Below are 17,777 nucleotides of genomic sequence, written 5' to 3'. Positions count from 1 at the left end.
AGATCACAAAGGCATCGCCCACTGTGGGCTGTTCAAATGCACCCAGGGTTACTTTTATTAGTTATGGTTCATGAAGGTACAGCAAGGCTAGGCACTCGGTGGAGACCAGCCTGTAGCAATAACTGACTGTTTGCTAAAGCCCTCCCCCCGAAAAGTAATTGTCCAATCACTGCTCAGCAACCGTAACTAGGCACAGTAGGTCTGTGAAGCTTTGGCTAACTAGCATCCTGAATATTTCACAAAATATGGTTTGATGGTAAATTGTAACGGATTGATGTTACTTTAAATAAAGTATTTAGAAATTTGGATAGAAAACATTTATGTCAGTGAATCATTTGTGTCTATTAAGGTTCAAGGTTAATTTATTGTCACTGTCCAACACAGGGATAGCAACAAAATGCAGTTGTTCCTTTCTGCTACATAAGTGAAACAAACAAACTACTTATTATGGTGAGTGTTCCACGAGCTTGCTGGTTGAACAGTGAAGGTGAGCTGCTGCAGGGAGCTGTACTCAACAATGTTAGCACAATTGACACAAATAAACATGTGACACCAAAGGCAGATGCGTTTTTCAACTAGTGTCACGAAGTCCCCCAAACAAGTGTATCATTCTATAAGTTTCCTCTCTCCTTGCATAGATATGTAGGGTGAAATTTAGCGTATTCTTGAAACCTATTTTTGTTATACAGTTGGAGAACAATTAAATACAAAATAGGATGTGGGCTCTACAGGATGATTGTTTCCTTCCTCGTAAGACTAGTAAAATAATGTCTATACCTGGCATGAATGGTTTACAGTCCCTCCCCGCCCCCCTTAGGTTTGGGCTGAGCCCTGGATGGCTCCGCCCCTGCTGTGGAGCCCTGCAAATGTGACCTATCAACACAGTGAGTTGGTGGTGAGTTGAATAATTCTAGAAACTAAATCAAATCAAAAGTAGAAATTCCTTGAATTTCTATTATAAGACTGCCACATTGTAGCCGACACATAAAATCACTTTGAAGGTCAATTTTGCCGAACGGGCCTCCTCGAAAACTCAGATCCCCATTCGCAACACACCTCCTCTCTTCACCCCTCCCCTCCAGCCTGACCCGGTCACATGCACTGTGCATGAATTATGTAATAATAATAAGCGCTTTTCTAAATACCCAAAGACGCTTTACATAGGACAAAGACAAACAACAACAAAAAAAGAAAGACAGAGGAGCAACAAAACTATAAACCTGTTTGCTGTTTGTTGTTTGTTGTTGACAATATTTACTTATATCTCAATTATGAATAACTTCTAATTTTTTGTTTTTAAAATTCTGTACATGTTTGTAAAAGCAATTATTTAGTCATGAAAAAGAACAGAGTATTTAAGAGTGATAAAATCTTACAAACCACTTCATGTTTCATCCTCACATCGCTGTTGCCATGGATCATTTATTGTAGCCAGCATTAACTAGCTAGCTAGCTAACTAGTGTACAGCTGACTAAGTGGCTAGCTTGCTAGTTCCATCATGCTTTAATGCTACACTGGTTACAGAATATGAGCTGAGCTGCAGGCTGATGGCCAGCGGCCCAAACTAGTAAAGGTCTAATAACTAACCCTAACATTGTTAACAACCAGCTACACAGGGCAGTTTTGCCAAGAAGAGCAGTGGGATTCATAATTACACATCAGTAGTAGTGACCGTGAACGTATTTTATGTTACATTACCTAGTAACGCTTCACTTGGTGTATACCTAAATAATAAGATATGGAACAACAGGACAAAATTAGTAAAACCTATCTTACTGAGCGAGCCCTATGAGGCGGGACTTCTAGAGATCCAGAACCCTCGGCTGTGGCAAAGTTTCCTCGAATGTGATGCTGATGTGAGCCTCTACGACTCTAAAACTGATCAGACATCAGTTATCCTACTGAACACGGGGTATCATGATTCTATATACAATGTAGTGACAGAGGCTAATACAAAAGCAGTCAAGGGGCCTGTTATGCATTATACTAGTACGGGTCATCGTGTATGAGGCACAACAATAACATTTAAAGGACAGTTGGCTGAGATACTGGGTTTCAACCCGATTGTATCACCCAATGATATACAGGGTAAGATGAGCTATGCTCCTCACCCGGCCGACATTCATGCAGGTCGTTATAATATATATAAACATATATATTTGAACGGTGCTAAGTAACTAAAATACAAAAACGTTAAGCCCACATTTTGCCTCCCTTCCATTGTAATAAGTTGATGAGCACCAACTACCAATGGAGATTACAGGAGCACTGATGGCAATTTAATTTTCACATTCTTCAAGTTTGGGGAGACTCACGAGAGGTAGATTAAATACATAAACAAAAGAAACAAGAAAAATGCATCCTACATTTCCCACAATGCAACCATTATCATTTTATAATTCCTCCAGACCCTCCTTGCCTGCTAAATATCCGTGGCTTTTAAATTCTACTTTCCCAGTTTGTAACATGTTTTCAGTTTATACTGTCCAAGCCCGAGCTCACATGATCCTAATGACATCACTATGACATCATAGGGGTCATTTTCTCCTCCAGTAGCACTGAAGACATCATACAGCTGTTTTGAGAGGCATTTAAAGTAGTACTTCCCATGCAGGGCTCTACTATAAGGACTCTTTAAACCAATCATGACAGGGTGAGTGAACTTATCAAAATATAACAGGAAACTCTATAACCAAATGCCAGGACACTGACTTTGTGATGACATACTATCATTGTCAAATGATTGGTGGAAATCAAATTCCACCAAGCTGTCATGATTGATTGCTTTTTGTGACACTAAACTATAATTTAAATGACAATACTATGACTATTTCATGAATGACTCTTAGCAATGAATTATTTCTAAAAGCTTTGAAAGTTATTTCTTTAAATCCCTGCTACAGTAAAAAGAAAAAATGTAATTTCAGACCGTGGCTGTACAGAGCCCCTTGTGGCAAATTTGTATAAACAAAATTAGATATATTCTGAATACAAGTGTTCCTTCCAACAATGCAGGCTAATAAAAATATGTAACCTAAACTATCAAGAGGATTTCAGAATTAAGTTATGTGGCAGTGTGCCATTTCAGAATTCCTTTGTTTCAGTAATAAAAGAAAATGTAGCCTGGGAGGAATCAGGACTTTCACTTCATTGAACCGAGTGGGGAAAATAAGAATCTCCCTGCTGAGAAGGAAAAACCAGAGTAAAGCTCTGCTGACTTGATGGCAGTTCTTGTGGATTTAGGGAGTGTAGTCATTCATGGGCACATATATATATATATATATATATATATATATATATATATGAAAGAGTTACAGATTAGCTCCATTTAGGAGTTACCCGACTAACCAGTACTTCGGTTTAATAGATGGTGTGTAAATGTAACCACTTTTAAGTCAATATGAAAAGGGTGCGTAACAGATGCAGATCAGACAACAGAGTCCAGCTCAAAATGTTTATTCAGATTAAGAACAGATCAGAAACAGTCAGTCACAATGTCGTTCTAATGTCACACAAGAGGAGATTTATAGGTAATGAGGGCAAAGTCATCACCTTATAAATATCCATCCTTAAATGACATTAAAAAAACCCCAGTGACACCACCAGAACTCATCAACTCCACAAGTCAAGCAGATTAGATTTAATTCACGCTCACTGGCGCAGAAGGGTGCGTTTAAAGCCTGTGTGAGCCACATTTGCACTCCAGGCTCAACCCTGAGACTTTGCATATTTAACTCTTTGCCCCCAGGGTGTGCTTGTCGAACAGGTACTCCGCCATCTTGTTTTTGTTGGCGTCCATGCGGGAGAGGTTGGAGATGTGGTCGCCCAGCTTCTTGATGGCCTCCACCTGCTCGTTCAGGTAGTGGGTCTCCAGGAAGTCGCACATCTGAGGAACGGAGACGAGAGAGATTACTACGTGTACCGACAAATGCTAGAGCACACGAGTTTGTGATGTAGCCGGGACCGTCTTTGGCAGACCTCGAGGCACTGATTCACACTTACATGAGGGTCGACGTTGTCAGAAGCCAGCTTGTGCAGGTCCAGCAGGGCCTGGTTGACGTTCTTCTCCAGCTGCAGGGCGCACTGCATGGCCTCCAGCCCACTGCCCCACTCATCACGGTCTGGTTTCTACGGAGGGAAAAACATTCAATTATAGCAGACTAAACGGTCATGATAATAATTGGTGGTAAATGGGAGGGACAGAGTGTCACACTGCTGCACATTAATCCCAGTTTATTTGTCCTAGACAAGACAGGGTGCGGCAAGACACGTCTCAAAAGGGCCAGTCCTCCAGTGTGTACCGACCTTCACGTCCTGGAGGAAGATGCGTCCTCCCCTGCTGTTCTGGAAGGCCAGCAGCTTCTGGGAGTGCTCCCTCTCCTCGTCGCTGTTCTCCTTGAAGAAATGGGCGAAGCCTTCGAGGGCCACATCGTCACGGGAGAAGTAGAAGGCCTGTAAACAAGGGACAAGAGGGGAGGAAGGGCAGAGGTTAGGAACTGTGATTAGCAGACGTCACCCATTATTAAAAAAAGGTTGTGACAAACAGTAGTTAAGCAGCAAAGTAGTGGTCAGGCACATGAGTCATGGTTTTGAAAGGTCTTGTCGGTTTGGACACAGACCAGCGTCATGTTTGAGGTTAAAAAAACAAAAAACAGCCATAAACATGACTCAGCATGTTTGACTCAATGTGGTGAGTGGGGGATAAAACACTCCTTATCTGGCAACCATCAGATACACGAGTGAGAAACAGTGCTGCCATACTGCATTACGTATAAAACACAAAATATAATCAATGGAATGACAATTGTATTTTATATTTCTTCTTTTAACAGCCAACGTTTTTTTTTTTATATCAAGACATACAATAGATGCAGATACTTAAGCATACATTTCTACGAAGAAACAATAAATCGAAGTGTTGTTTTTCTCACCATGGAAGTGTAGGTGTATGAGGCGAACAGCTCCATGTTGACCATCCGGTTGACGGCGGCCTCGCAGTCGCGGTGGTAGTTCTGACGTACCTGAGACTCCATTTTAGCTGGCGTTTCTTGCAGGTTTTTTCCTTTTGTTTTCTTAGCAAAACGGTACAAAATAGAGCTTAACGGCGACTTTCTCGGTAGTGTTCAAGTAGTAAAGGTTTTGTCGTGTCCGGAATGCAGAGTAGTAGAAGAAGTAGTAGTAGTAGTAGTAGTGGTGGTAGTAGTAGTAGTACGCGGGACAAAGGAAAAAGTTCCGTTCAAACACTGTTGAAGCAAGAACTCTACTGAAATGGTAGACGTCTCGCTCCGTGCTTTTATACCCAAGCCAGAGCTCGTGACACACGTTACGTCACTCTACGCATTTCCGCCAATCACTGAGCTCAGACAGCACATGACAGCGGCAGAGCTGTGAGACGAGGGGTGAGGTTGCATCCCCCTTCCTCATTCGGGGGAAAACAGGTTTTTCATATTCCATTGATTTATCCACACGTGCAATGACGAAGCACTTTTTTTTATTATCTCAAAAGACAATAAACTGAATTATATTTGAATGTACATTCAAAGACTGAATAGGTTGAGTGTGCAATTTATGTGTGCAAAGGTGGGTTGTGAAGTTATAATTTTCCCTTTATACAAACAGCATAAAGATATAAAAAACTGTACATTTACATTTAGAAAACTGAATACTGCTACATATGGACAAGAATCCTCTACTGTTATTGTATAAACTACAATACATCAGGGCATATTTAAATAGAAACAGTTTACTTACAACTGCAAATGATAAACATCAGAATAACTTCCAATCCTCTGTTTAATAGTGCTCTTGATATTTTTATGAATTGTTTATTAACAGAGATTATATACTGACTTCTGGCCTTGCCTTGTCTCTATAAAGCGACCCAGCACTGGATTGTTAACCAATACTCTCCATGAGGCATCTATAGACCTTGGTTAGTTATAACTTTGGCCCGATCCAGCTGAACTTGTTTTATTTCGTTACACAACACGACATCTCAAAACTGCTGAGTATGTGTTTTCCACCGAGGTGTTCTTTTTTGTGATTGCATTACTCAACACCACAGCACTGTTGCGAGATACGACAGAGTCTGAAAAGCCTGAAAGATCTTAGCTAAACAACATGGGGGAGCCAAGGAAATGCTGTACTTGCATATTGTTTGTGATCGTTTTTTCGTCATGTTTTTTAATGAAAGTCGTGCTTCCAAAAGCCTCAGTCCGGTTTCAATGCGACTTTTTCTTTATGCGTGCTCATATCTGTTTAATATGGGTCAGATAAGTGACATTAGGTCTCCCTAAAAAGTGCGGTTTGGATGATGGTGTTAAGTTAAACTGTGATCACTGACTTTGAAATAGTCTACATGCTCTGTTATTTATCGGCCTCTGAAACACACTGAGATTTTGGGTTGAGGTTTGTCCTCTTGTACACTTGAATATCATGCTTTTGTTAATAGCACAAGAGATCATCTTTAATAAAGTGATACAGCACTTTGAGCCAATATGGTAGTTAGCATAGCATCCAGGCTAGTTACCATAACTGCTACATTCCAGCTGTCTCTGTGTACATATTTTTTATTTTTAAAGATGACTGGCTAATCACGTAACACATTCCGGACATTTATGAGGAGTGGCACCATAGTTTCCAGACAGGTGTTAATCTTGATGAGAATGTCGTGTGGTTGGTATGGCCGCAGTGCAAAGGGCCACACTTTGATTTAAAGAAACGACACGCTCTCTGAAGATGCATTCATTTTTCAGGAAACACCTCGACTACTTCGCCTTCATTCCATCTGCTCTAAGCCATATTCTTTGCATTGCAGTATTCAGGAGGCCTTCGTTGGGAACTTCTAGGATCGCTCATGTGGTTTGTTGTTGGCTTCAGAAGCAGATGACTCAGCTCTTTTCACAGAAGTTACATCACTCTTGTATACAGGATCGCAACCTGCATGGAAACCTGTTAATGTTAGTAAAATAAAGTTACCACTCCTGGGCCAAATCCTGGCAAAAACATAGATATGTCATAACTCAAGGTTACTTTGTGTAATAATGTACACAACACAGAGAAATGTTAGGTGAGCTATAAACAGGAAGACAGGGGTTGATTATGTCAGATCCACTGTAATAAAAAGCACTTTAACCTGTCACGCAATTAAACTTTATTTGAAAAGATAAGAACTGGCCATTACAGCACCATTTCTGTGGTTGTACTCACTTTATATCCCACATGCTCATACTTGGAATAAAGTGACTCAGCACTTCGTACAGCGGCCGTCTTTATTTTGTGCTGTGTCACGAAGCAAGTTTAGTCGGCCTTAATCACACAAAAATGGTGTCAGGTTCAGCTGAGGTTTGTGCTGAGTCATTGTTGTGACTCAGCATTCCACAGTCTCAAGGCCAGAGTCTTGTGACTGAAGGGTGTGCCTGAAGGCAACTTCACCTCACGGCTCAGCCGGCTGGAGCCGGTTTGAGAGAATAAAAGGAACAAGACAGTAAAAAAATGTAATAAAAGGGATCTGAAACAAGACAGGATTTTACTGAATGATGACGTTGCTGATTTAAACAAAGTGTGTCTACTGGACTTGACCACTAAAAATCTCTTCTAGAATGACAGTAAACTCAAAAGCGAGTTAGGCTTCTTTGTATTTCGGACCTCATTGACGTTTTTTCCTGAATGAGCATCAATCAACTGACCAACAGGCCGGAGCAACCATCCACAACGCCGTGCACTACTCTGGAAAAACACACAAGTGTATAAATTCCCAAATTGAGGAATGATTTAATGTTGAAATTGTAATTATGGTTTTTATACAGCGAGACACCACAGAGTCATTGTCTGGAAACACACACACACACACACACACACACACACACACACATTTCAGTGTGAACTTGGACATGGAAACAGACAAGATCTCACAAGGAATGCTTGTGTCAAGTGTGCTTGCTCAGCAAACAGGTTACAGCACAATGAACAGTGATAAAGATGTGCAGTACAGTACATGTCTAGACTGCGTTCACACAAGATTGTGTTTTTGCTCAGTCATTGACAGAATTCTAAGGCAGATGTGGTTTGTTTGTAGACTGAAATAGGGACGTATTGTCGGGGGAAAAAAGCCACTTTTACTACAACCGAGATATTTATATTTTAATTAAATAAACCAAAACAAATCACCTGCCAAAACCTTTTATACTCTTTCACAGATAAAAACTAAATTAAGAAACTTAGAAATACATTTATTTACCTGTACTTGAGTCAGAAACACAGGAGAGAAAAGATGTAGATCAGACACAGAAAAGTGATCACCATAATTTATTTTTCCTCACTTGCCTCTCTGGGCTTCCGTAGATTCTTACAAATCTAGCTCGAAAACAAAATCTGACCTTTGTGTCAAGATAATTTGAGAAACAAAGCAGAGGTGCAATGACTAATGAGAGAATAGAGAGTCAGAAGGTGCTGTAGCTCTACTAAGCAGCAGGCATTCTGTCGTGTTGTTGTTTGTCTGACCTAAACTTCAACACATTTGGCACAACATCAGTGTAACACGTGACAGCTCCAATGGATGTTTCCCAAGTCTGAGATATCTTTTAATTATCAATAAATCCTGTCAGAACACCAAAACCAACAATGATCTAATGAACGTAGACGATTCCCTTTTGTTAATGCTATGTTAATACATCAGCCAGCATGTGAATCTCAAAGTATTTCTAATTTAAGTTTTTAGTAAAAGTCTCTGTTTCCTGTCTTTATAAGAGCTTTCTGATTTTCTTTTCAAAATTAGATATTTGAATATGTCAACATATTTAACCTCTTATGTTCTCATTCTGCTCACAGCTGTCGGACCAAAAGCCTCCATGTCCTTCCGTCTCTGATGCTGATCTGATGTTAAGAGCATTTTGATCTTTTTGAAGGAAACTTAACATTTAGTTGCATTTTGTTTTACTTCATTTTAAACAGATAACAGGACAGAGTTTCATATTTTAACTTCATTTTAAAGTTGCATGTTCATTTCATAAGATCTTGGGGATGTTGAAACTGCAAGCTATTGATAATACCTGAAAAGCGTTTGACTGTTCTGTGTTTTATGATAAAAACATTTCCATGATTATAAAAAGTATGTTAACTTCCGTTTCTTTGATTTTGTTGATGAGGTGGACTTTTTTTTTTTTGTCTCTGTGGCTGGCTGCTTGGTTCCACATTTCTTTACGTCATACAACTTCCTACTTGGCCAGAACATGTTGGAATAAATCTCTCAGTCACAGGACTCCACAAAAACATGAATAAGAAATTGTGGAAAAAACAAAAAGGAGCCATCTGAGTTGGCAAAATCAACAGTTGTCATCTAGATTTGAACTTGTTGTTTGGTCACTGTTAATTACATCCTGACATTTTCATGGTCACAGATCCTTCCTCTCAAATCTACATCCTACAGTCACACTTTAACTCTACAGGTGGAAATCTGCAACTCTTCTCTCCCCCCCATCTAGCTTTCCTGTCCCCTTCCCCCTTTCCATTCTCCCTCCCTCTCGTCTTCTTATGCAGTCGGAATCCAGACACTCTTCCACTGGACGGCGCTTCTCCACATCTCCTCCAGCAGCGAGGGGTGAGACTGAGCCCAGTCCTTCCCTCCATCCTCCTTCTGGCAGGACAGGCGCAGGGTCTTCAGAGGGCTGGTGCAGGAGTACTGGAGGTACTGACAGCCCTACGGCAGGAACACAGAGAGCGGGGGTGAAGGTCATAGCATGTGGCCGGTGCTACTGTTTATTTCGAAGGGAAGACTTAATGGAACCCCACGCTTCTTTTCACCAGAGTTGAAATTTGAACACTGGTGCATGTGTTGGTGTTTAGTGCTCACCTCAGCACTGCCCCAGTACCAGATGGCCTTGATGACGCTGTGAGTAGCCAGAGCCACTGTCAGCTGGTCTCTACTTCCTGTAATGATGTTTACCAATCCTGCAGGCAGGTCTGAAGACTGGAGCACCTGAGGAAGAAGAGGAAGAGGAGGAGGAAAATCAGTGTTTATAGATACATACACACTCTCACTCGCTCTCGTATTTGGCTGCTATTTTGTGGTAAAAGCTTTTATTGTGAAGCATTTTTCTAACTTATCGTTTTTGACTAACTTGCCGCCCAGCACGTTTAACATCTCGTCACTCGCCTGAATGAACGCCAAGGCCGGTAGCGGATACTTCTGACCGGGGACCATGACGACGGCGTTGCCATTGCCGACGGCTGCCCCGAGAAGTGTCACCATGGAGAGGAGGGGAGTGTTGTCGGGGAGGACGATCCCCACGACTCCCAGGGCTTCAGGGAGGGAGAGAGCAGAGCCACACTGTGGCAGAGGCTGGAGGAGAGCGACGCAACAACAAGGAAATGCAGTTTATTCACAAAGTGGACAGAAAATGATACCAATCATCCTGACAATCGTCTCATTTGATCGTCATTGGAGAAGAGGTTATTTTTTTTAGAAACTTTGTATGATATCAAAAAGCCTCACCGGAGTTCCTCCTTGGACTTTGTCACAGTAAGCCGCCCAATCACTGAGCCTGGCGATGCTGAGCGCCACCTCCTCATCAGCCTCGTCCATTGAGAGGCCGGTCTGAGCGTTGATTGATGCCGCTAAGTCCCGCCTCTTGGCCTCCAGGCCCTTGGCCAGAGAGTAGAGAGACTGAGCGCGTGCAGACGGACTCTTTTTCATCCAGCTAGGGGAGGGGAAGGACGTTTAGAGACATAAAATGGTTTATAAGTCTTAACTATTATTTTGGTTAAGACATATAAACTGGGCGTGATGGTTAGGAACGGTCCTGCAGACACATTCACAGAGTGATACTGTGCTTGTAATGGTTTACGTGTACCGACATGAAGAGCTGTATGTTTATTGGATTTCAGCATGATCATCATGTGCTTTGTTTATATTCTGCGTATGACTCATTAAATGTCAATGTTGGACTTTGACTGGTGATAAACACCCAAACAGCTCACTGGGTTGTGAAATACCTCTCTGGAATGTACTCTTGTGTCCTTGAGAGCTCTAAAAACGGAAATAATGTCTCTAATAAAAAAGGCCTGATTTCACCTCTGAAAGTTTTCTATGAGCAAAAATGGATTAAAATTCGGTCCAGCCTGAAAAAATATGTTTGACATTTTAAGTAAGAAAAGAAGAGTGTTTCACCCGCGGCCATGTTGAATAATTTGCCCTGTTTATTTAGTGTGGTGAGCAAATGTTGTTGACTGGTTGCTTTTCTATTATTTATCATTACTCAGTTTAATATTAGCCCTTGTTGATAACAACATTGCCTAGGTATATCCAAATGGACATTGGATGTGTACATGTGTCTACTATGGGCTCTTTGAAAACCCAACAAGTACCTATTTGCAGTCGGCGATTTATTAATTTTCAACCCCCCGAGTCACAGCCGGCGCAGTAGAGCTGATTCAGAACCATAGATTCTAACTTATACAAACCTCGGTCAGATAAAGGATCCATGAGTCATGGAGACTACACTAACAAAATCAACTCAACACCCCCTCTGCCGCTACACGTTCTCTGCTACTAGGGGATGGAGAGGGTGGGATGGCATCGCCTCACATCTTCTACTGCTGGTTTGTTTTTTTTCCAGCTGGACTTAACCCGGCTTGAAAGAGTTTGTGTGTCTTTGTGCGGTAAAGCTCTCACCCGGGCTGGACTTTGACAGCCGCCTCCACGGCGTTTCGGACGTCTTTTCGGCCTCCGTCGGGACAGTAGGCTAAAACACTGTCGCCCCCTGGTGACTGCACAGCCACACTGCAGCCAGACACGGACTTACATGGCTTACCACCGACAAACTGCAGGTAGACCTTTGGAGCACTGAGGGGAGGAGGGAGGGAGGGAGGGAGGGAGGGAGGCATGTGGACAGATGTGCATTAACACTACATGTATTAATGTATGCTGTTATTTAAATTACTTACTTTTTCCCCCATTCTGTTTAAACCCAGAATTAAAAAACAAACTTTTTCAATCCGATCAATAGCTTTATTCAAATTGAGGATTTTTATCAAGGATTTTTTAGGGTTATGACATTTTAATACACAAAAAGTCAATACAAGTTTCAAATAAAAAATAAAGACATTTGGTACAGCCCTGATACTAATAATATATTAATAATGTGAATTAATAAAAACATTATCAACCCACCTGGCAGGGTCTGAGTCATCAGGAATGATAGCCGGGGAGGCTGCTGTTCCAAACTTTGAGTAGTCCATAAAGACAGGGGAGGAGCGAGGAAGAGGAGGGGAGGAAGAGGAGGACGGGCGTAGAAACTGGTACAGACCCTGGCAGACAGCGGAGAGGAGGTCGTTAGGTTTGTTCCCGTGGCTGGTGATTAAGTAACGTAGTGAAGGGAGTCGCGACAAAGTCAAAACTGTAAGTGAATACCTCTTGTCCTCCGTCAGTGCAGGTGCCGCTGTCTTTGTGACCAGAGACGGGCAGACAGGGGTCAGACACCGAGTGGGAATTCACCCACACTGAGCCCACCGACAGACTGAGGAGAGAGGAAGGAGAAGAAGAGAACATCAGTAGGGAGTAAAAGATCCTTTTCACAGCAGATAGAGAGAGATAGGAAACATTCAGTACAGTGAAGGTTTACAAGTAAAAAGTGGAGGGAGAGGAACAAGTGTGTACCTCTTAGCCGCCTCCAAAGCCAGTGTGAGGTCTTCAGTCCAGATGGAGGCTGCCTGGCCATGAGGACTGTGGTTCCCTGTGGAGAACAGACTGTTACTGTGGTGCAATAGTAAAATACAAAGTGCTTTACTCCTCTGAAGTCTGTTTTACTGAACACAAAACAATGGAAATGCAGTGTAGAGGCCACGACAAGCTCTCATACAATAGACGTGTTTTTTAATCTCAGTCACTGGGATGAATTAACAACAATAAAATGCTACACATAATATCTTAACGAGGTCTCTCACAGAGCGCTCGAAGGGAACTTAACTGTCCAAAGATAACTCCTTCAACTATGTACATCCATAGAGGCTTCCTTACCAACGGCCACTGCTTCTGTGTTGCTTCTGAAGGTCATGAGGGGCAGCAGTGGTCCGGGAGGGGGGTTGACCACAAACGGAGAGGAGGGGGCCGCCCCGCAGAGCACCGTGGGAGGGTACTGAGCCCCTGAAGGGGGGGCAGCGAAGGACTGAACCAGCTGGGGGGCCAGAGAGAGACAAAGTAAGAAAACCAAAGAACCTGTAGGTCACGGCTCATTATTATTTTAAACTCCTTCATTTTCCTACTTTTTGGTCTTGGCATACATAAGAAAAAAAAAGTTTCTTTCGCCTCAATTATAGTCACGGTGTGAACCTACTCTCCTCTCAGTCAGTATTTGGACCATCACTGCAGCTAATAAAGCTTTTCTTTGCGTTTCTGACTAACCGTGGCCCCCTGCTGCTGAGCCTCCTGTACTGCAGAGTCCACCAGGGCCCTGTCCCCGTCACTGTGCAGGGCCACACACTTCATCCCTGCCATACGGTGCCTGAGACGGGCCACAACGCTGTCCTGCACACTCTCCTGCACGCACAGCACCCAGTGGACCTGAGCGGAGAGAGGGGAAGGGAAAAATGTTAAAGGGTTGGTCCGGATTTTTTGAAGTGGGGTTGTGCGAGGTACAGACAGGAGTACCAGCAAGGGAGCAAAGCCATGTACTGCTGTGGACTAAAAGATTTTAGCCACCTAAAAAAAAAAAAATCAATCAGTTTAAGTGTACGCTATATTTAGAATATATCACACTGCCTTAGCTTTTTCCGACGGGAAAGTAAAGACGTTATATCATCTATGCTCTCCTCAAATACACCAGACTCCATCGATGAAAACAGTACATTTGACCTTACAGAACACAGGAGCAGCTGGTCTACTCCTGCCTCGACTGGTTGGGTAGCGAGTGTTATTGTGTGACTTTGGCAACTTTGAACTAACCGTGTCTGCTTCTCCAAACCGAGGGCGTGCCGACCGCCAATCTACTGCAGGTAATACTGAGGATACGCACCTGATGCAACCACACTTCAAAGAAATCTGGACTCTCCCTTTAAAGAGAAGTGGTCTGATAGGATGGCACGAGACACAATCTATCCCTCTATAGAGGAAACTCTTTAGTGCAAATCACCTCTCTTTTCTTCTTGAAGGCCGCCTCTATCACTGCGTCCACTGCGCTGTCGATGTCGGCGGACTCAAAGATGATGAAGGGACACCTGGCGCCGATGTTCGGGGAGACGGAAACGAGAACGCCCATCCCCGCTGTGGCCTTACACAGCGACACCCCGTCCTGAAAGAGAGAGAGAAACATTGTTGCAATGAAGCGGGAAGTGTTGGTAACATTTAAAAACAGCTTTGAAAGCTTTTTCTAACAAATGTATAGAAGGGCTGTCTGGTTAGGAATGTTACACCAGCTTCCTCACACGCACCTGCTTGTTGCCGCTGTAGGTGACGGAGCTGATGCTGGCGTGCTGGGCCACGCTGGCACCCAGCGACATGTCACTTCCTGTTAAGACATTAAGAGCCCCGGCAGGAAGTCCTGCTCCCATGAAAAGCTGCGCCAATAGGAGCGCTGGGGGGGCGCTGGTCCGACCAGGGACGACGATGACGGAGTTGCCTAGAAGGAGGCAGAATAAATCAGAACAGTTATGAACAAAAATTGGATTTGATCAGAGGTGGAAATTTTGGCAAAATACTAATTTGATAACAAATTATCCATAAGCAAAACGCCATATATTTAATGGTTTGGGCTTCTTAAATTTGCTGATGTCTCTTGTCTTTTTGTTCTAAGTTAGAAGGAAATTTTTGTGTGTGTGTGTGTGTGTGTGTGTGTGTGTGTGTGTGTGTGTGTGTGTGTGTGTGTGTGTGTGTGTGTGTTACCCATGGCCAGTGCTGGTAGGACTTTGAGCATAAGGGAATAGAGAGAGCAGTCATCAGAGGCGACTACTGCCACCACACCTGGGAAACAGGAAAAACAAAAAGGTTAAAAATAAATAAATAACTCATAAATTAATACTAACACCAAATCCCCTGTTAACCTCACCCAGTGGCGTCCAGTTGGCGATGAGAGTGTCTCTGAGCTGCGCCCAGCTGCTGTAGTACTGCAGCAGTCGGACGAGGCTGGAGGGCGAGCAGGACGCCTCGCACAGCTCGCACAGCTCCGACACGCACGGGCCGTGCTGCCCGAGAACGCTCGCCGACCTGTCCGCACAGAACGGGGCCGTTAATCAGTCAGCTCTGAGGTTCCTGAGCTGTGTAGAGGCGAGTTTTGTCCTACCTGAGCAGCACTTTGGCCCTCTGGTAGCAGCTCAGGTCCCCCCAGGCCTTGTGGCCCTTAACGGCAGAGGAGGCACACTGGGAAACGTCGTCCTGCGCGGCGCACACTGTGCTGCACACGTTACCACCTGGAGAGCAGTGAAGAACATGCATGCACATTTTTTTTTTTTAATAAAAGCAAACTGTAAGCTGTGTTGGTTTTTCTTGCACGGCTGCTCTTACCTTTAGAATCAGCCAGGGAGCGGCTCTGTCTGTCTGCCGGACGGACAAACTTGCCGTCGATGAAGAGGCCCAGAGAACGGGAATGGTGGTCCAGCCAGGCCTGGTGGAGAGGAGAAGCGTCAGTCGATGTTCTAGCTGCTGAGGAAGCCTAAAAGATGGCGAACAAAGCCATCTCTGAGGACGGCACCAGGCTGACGGTGTTTACCATCATTAAGAAAAATGTGTCTGGATAAGTAGACAGCACTTAAAACAGCTCCAGGTATCCAACCTGAAACCAACATCAGGTTGATACAGACTCAAATAGCTGGATCGGGTATCAATGACAATCGGGCCAATCTATTCAATTCAATTCTTGAAGGGGGGGCGTTTTCACATCATCTAGAGACGCCTATTCAAAATACTCTCGTCCATAATCTACAATTTGAAAATGAATATGATTTTGAGTGCAACTTAGATAGCCTAGTAGTTTATTCTCAGCCAAAAGGGAAATATTGGAACGCATGACTTTCCAGGACATTTTACTTTTTCCTCTTATTTTCCATATGTTTTCAACGACGGTAAAAATTGTCAGTTCAGTTCATGTCACATTTCCAAACATCCACGTGAAAGAAAAAGGGGAGAAAAATAATTAAAATCATAATATTAAAAACCCTCTTATATGTTCAGTAACAACACACACACACACACACACACACACACACACACACACACACACACACACACACACACACACACACACACACACACACACACACACACACACACACACACACACACACACACACACACACACACACACACACACACGAGCTTTCCAGGTACACAGCAGTCAGAGATATTGACTGTAAATAGAGCTCAAACTGTAACGCTGATACACTTTCAACACATTTCCAGATGAAAAGGTGTGCTCATTTGACTCTTTAACTCAGTTCACATACGTCACACATCTTACAGCGACCCTACATGTTTTGTTAAGTCGCTGCAATAAACTCTTACAACAGATTTCCATGCTGTCATTTTTAGCTGAGAAATGTGCACCTTTGTGTATGTTATGTGAGTGGGCATGAACAGTTGGGGATGCACTGGAGCATGAGAACTGACTGCAAATCTCTCTCAGCTCAGTGTAGACACACGTTGCACATGCTTGCAATGGGTTTGGGTTCTCATGTGCACATTTTCAAAACCTTTGTGTCTGAGAGAACGGGAATATCTCTTCAGATAGGCACCACCTCTGCTGGACAGGGACTGATAAAAGACGGGTACACCAGGTGGACTGTGTCAACTATTTACAGACACGAAGACCAAAGTACAGAGCTGACCGTCTCTGTGCAGAAGGTCTGGTGTCACATTATAATATTCCACAGCTAACATGTATCTTTTGATGGCCTTAAGTCAGTCTCCTGTTCCAGTATGAAGACAGACTGCAGCGATGAGGTCTATAAAACAATACTAGTGCTGTTATATCAAACTACCATGACAATACATTTAGTGACTGTACTGGGACATGGCACCATTTTTTTTTATTATCCTTAAACATGGACCAACACATTATTACCGTACAGTGATATGCTCTCTGAATGGTATCCAAGCTTGTAACTGATACTTAAGAATATAAAACAATAGGCTGATAAAGATTAAAAATCAAACAAACGACCAACCCACTTACATCCGGAAGTCTTAATTGTTTGATTTTAAAGACCTAAAGACCAATTGGGAAGAAAAGAGGAAACATGTGTCCAAACATCTGGCCTCAGCCTTGACACTTCATAAGTGGTGCTGTACAGTCTAAGTCACATGTTTGTCTCGTGAGTTACAGACTGCTAACAGTTAATGAACTTCACATGGGGTCAAAAGGTCTGAGAGGAATATGCTAAACCCGAGGGAAGACAACCACGGAGAGCAGTACAACATAATAATATGAGCCCATAAGCGGCATGAAATACTTATATGGCAACCATTGCCGTTCATTCTCTCCTTCTGTCGTGAATAAAGCTGACAGCTTTACCTGTGCAGTGGCAGCGCTGGAAGTTGCTGCTGGTCCGTACTCCATGCTTTGAAAAATATCGTGCACTGTCTTGGTGGTGCTACCGGCCATAATAGTTACAAGTCGGTGAGGATAGAAGTCTCCCTGGCGCTTGGTATTCGTTTTCTGGGTTTGCGTTTAGGGTGAAAACGTTTGGAAAAGTTTATAATGTGGTAACTGCAAGGTATTGAGGGGAGAGGGCTAGCAGGAAGGCGACCGATGTCCCACTCCACGTCAAATGCAACGTGCTGCTAGCATCC

At 43.2% G+C, this 17,777-nt stretch overlaps 2 protein-coding genes across 2 annotated transcripts; both read right to left on the bottom strand.

Annotated features, from left to right (window-relative positions):
• Positions 1 to 3,441: 3,441 nt before the first annotated feature.
• On the bottom strand, positions 3,442 to 5,274 carry LOC306709470 (ferritin, middle subunit). The gene is made up of 4 exons (XM_079177634.1): positions 4,933 to 5,274; positions 4,307 to 4,453; positions 4,004 to 4,129; positions 3,442 to 3,887 (listed from the first exon to the last, which is right to left on the bottom strand). Exons 1-4 carry the CDS (start codon positions 5,032 to 5,034, stop codon positions 3,732 to 3,734), a joined length of 531 nt encoding a protein of 176 aa, XP_079033760.1. The 5' UTR covers positions 5,035 to 5,274; the 3' UTR covers positions 3,442 to 3,731.
• Positions 5,275 to 7,837: 2,563 nt separating this feature from the next.
• Positions 7,838 to 17,747, bottom strand: aldh16a1 (aldehyde dehydrogenase 16 family, member A1). Its single transcript, XM_079178125.1, has 17 exons — positions 17,500 to 17,747; positions 15,495 to 15,594; positions 15,274 to 15,400; positions 15,040 to 15,197; positions 14,877 to 14,954; positions 14,426 to 14,613; positions 14,128 to 14,286; positions 13,401 to 13,559; positions 13,017 to 13,173; positions 12,657 to 12,732; positions 12,411 to 12,516; positions 12,171 to 12,307; positions 11,673 to 11,843; positions 10,494 to 10,698; positions 10,155 to 10,340; positions 9,852 to 9,977; positions 7,838 to 9,698 (listed from the first exon to the last, which is right to left on the bottom strand). Exons 1-17 carry the CDS (start codon positions 17,587 to 17,589, stop codon positions 9,531 to 9,533), a joined length of 2,391 nt encoding a protein of 796 aa, XP_079034251.1. The 5' UTR covers positions 17,590 to 17,747; the 3' UTR covers positions 7,838 to 9,530.
• Positions 17,748 to 17,777: the final 30 nt, after the last annotated feature.

Source organism: Pholis gunnellus, assembly GCF_910591455.1.
Source record: "Pholis gunnellus genome assembly, chromosome: 17".
NCBI classification, from domain to species: domain Eukaryota; kingdom Metazoa; phylum Chordata; class Actinopteri; order Perciformes; family Pholidae; genus Pholis; species Pholis gunnellus.
Note: the sequence above shows the minus strand (reverse complement) of the source record. Positions and strands in the feature narration are given on the sequence as shown.

Coding starts and splice junctions, on each gene's coding strand:
- aldh16a1 (XM_079178125.1), bottom strand. CDS start 17,589: ATGGCCGGTAGCACCACCAAGACAGTGCACGATATTTTTCAAAGCATG. Junction 15,595..17,499: donor CCAGCGCTGCCACTGCACAG/GTAAAGCTGTCA, acceptor CCTCTCCACCAG/GCCTGGCTGGACCACCATTC. Junction 14,614..14,876: donor CCTACCAGCACTGGCCATGG/GTAACACACACA, acceptor GCCTCCTTCTAG/GCAACTCCGTCATCGTCGTC.
- LOC306709470 (XM_079177634.1), bottom strand. CDS start 5,034: ATGGAGTCTCAGGTACGTCAGAACTACCACCGCGACTGCGAGGCCGCC. Junction 4,454..4,932: donor CATACACCTACACTTCCATG/GTGAGAAAAACA, acceptor CCTTGTTTACAG/GCCTTCTACTTCTCCCGTGA. Junction 4,130..4,306: donor TCTTCCTCCAGGACGTGAAG/GTCGGTACACAC, acceptor TTCCCTCCGTAG/AAACCAGACCGTGATGAGTG.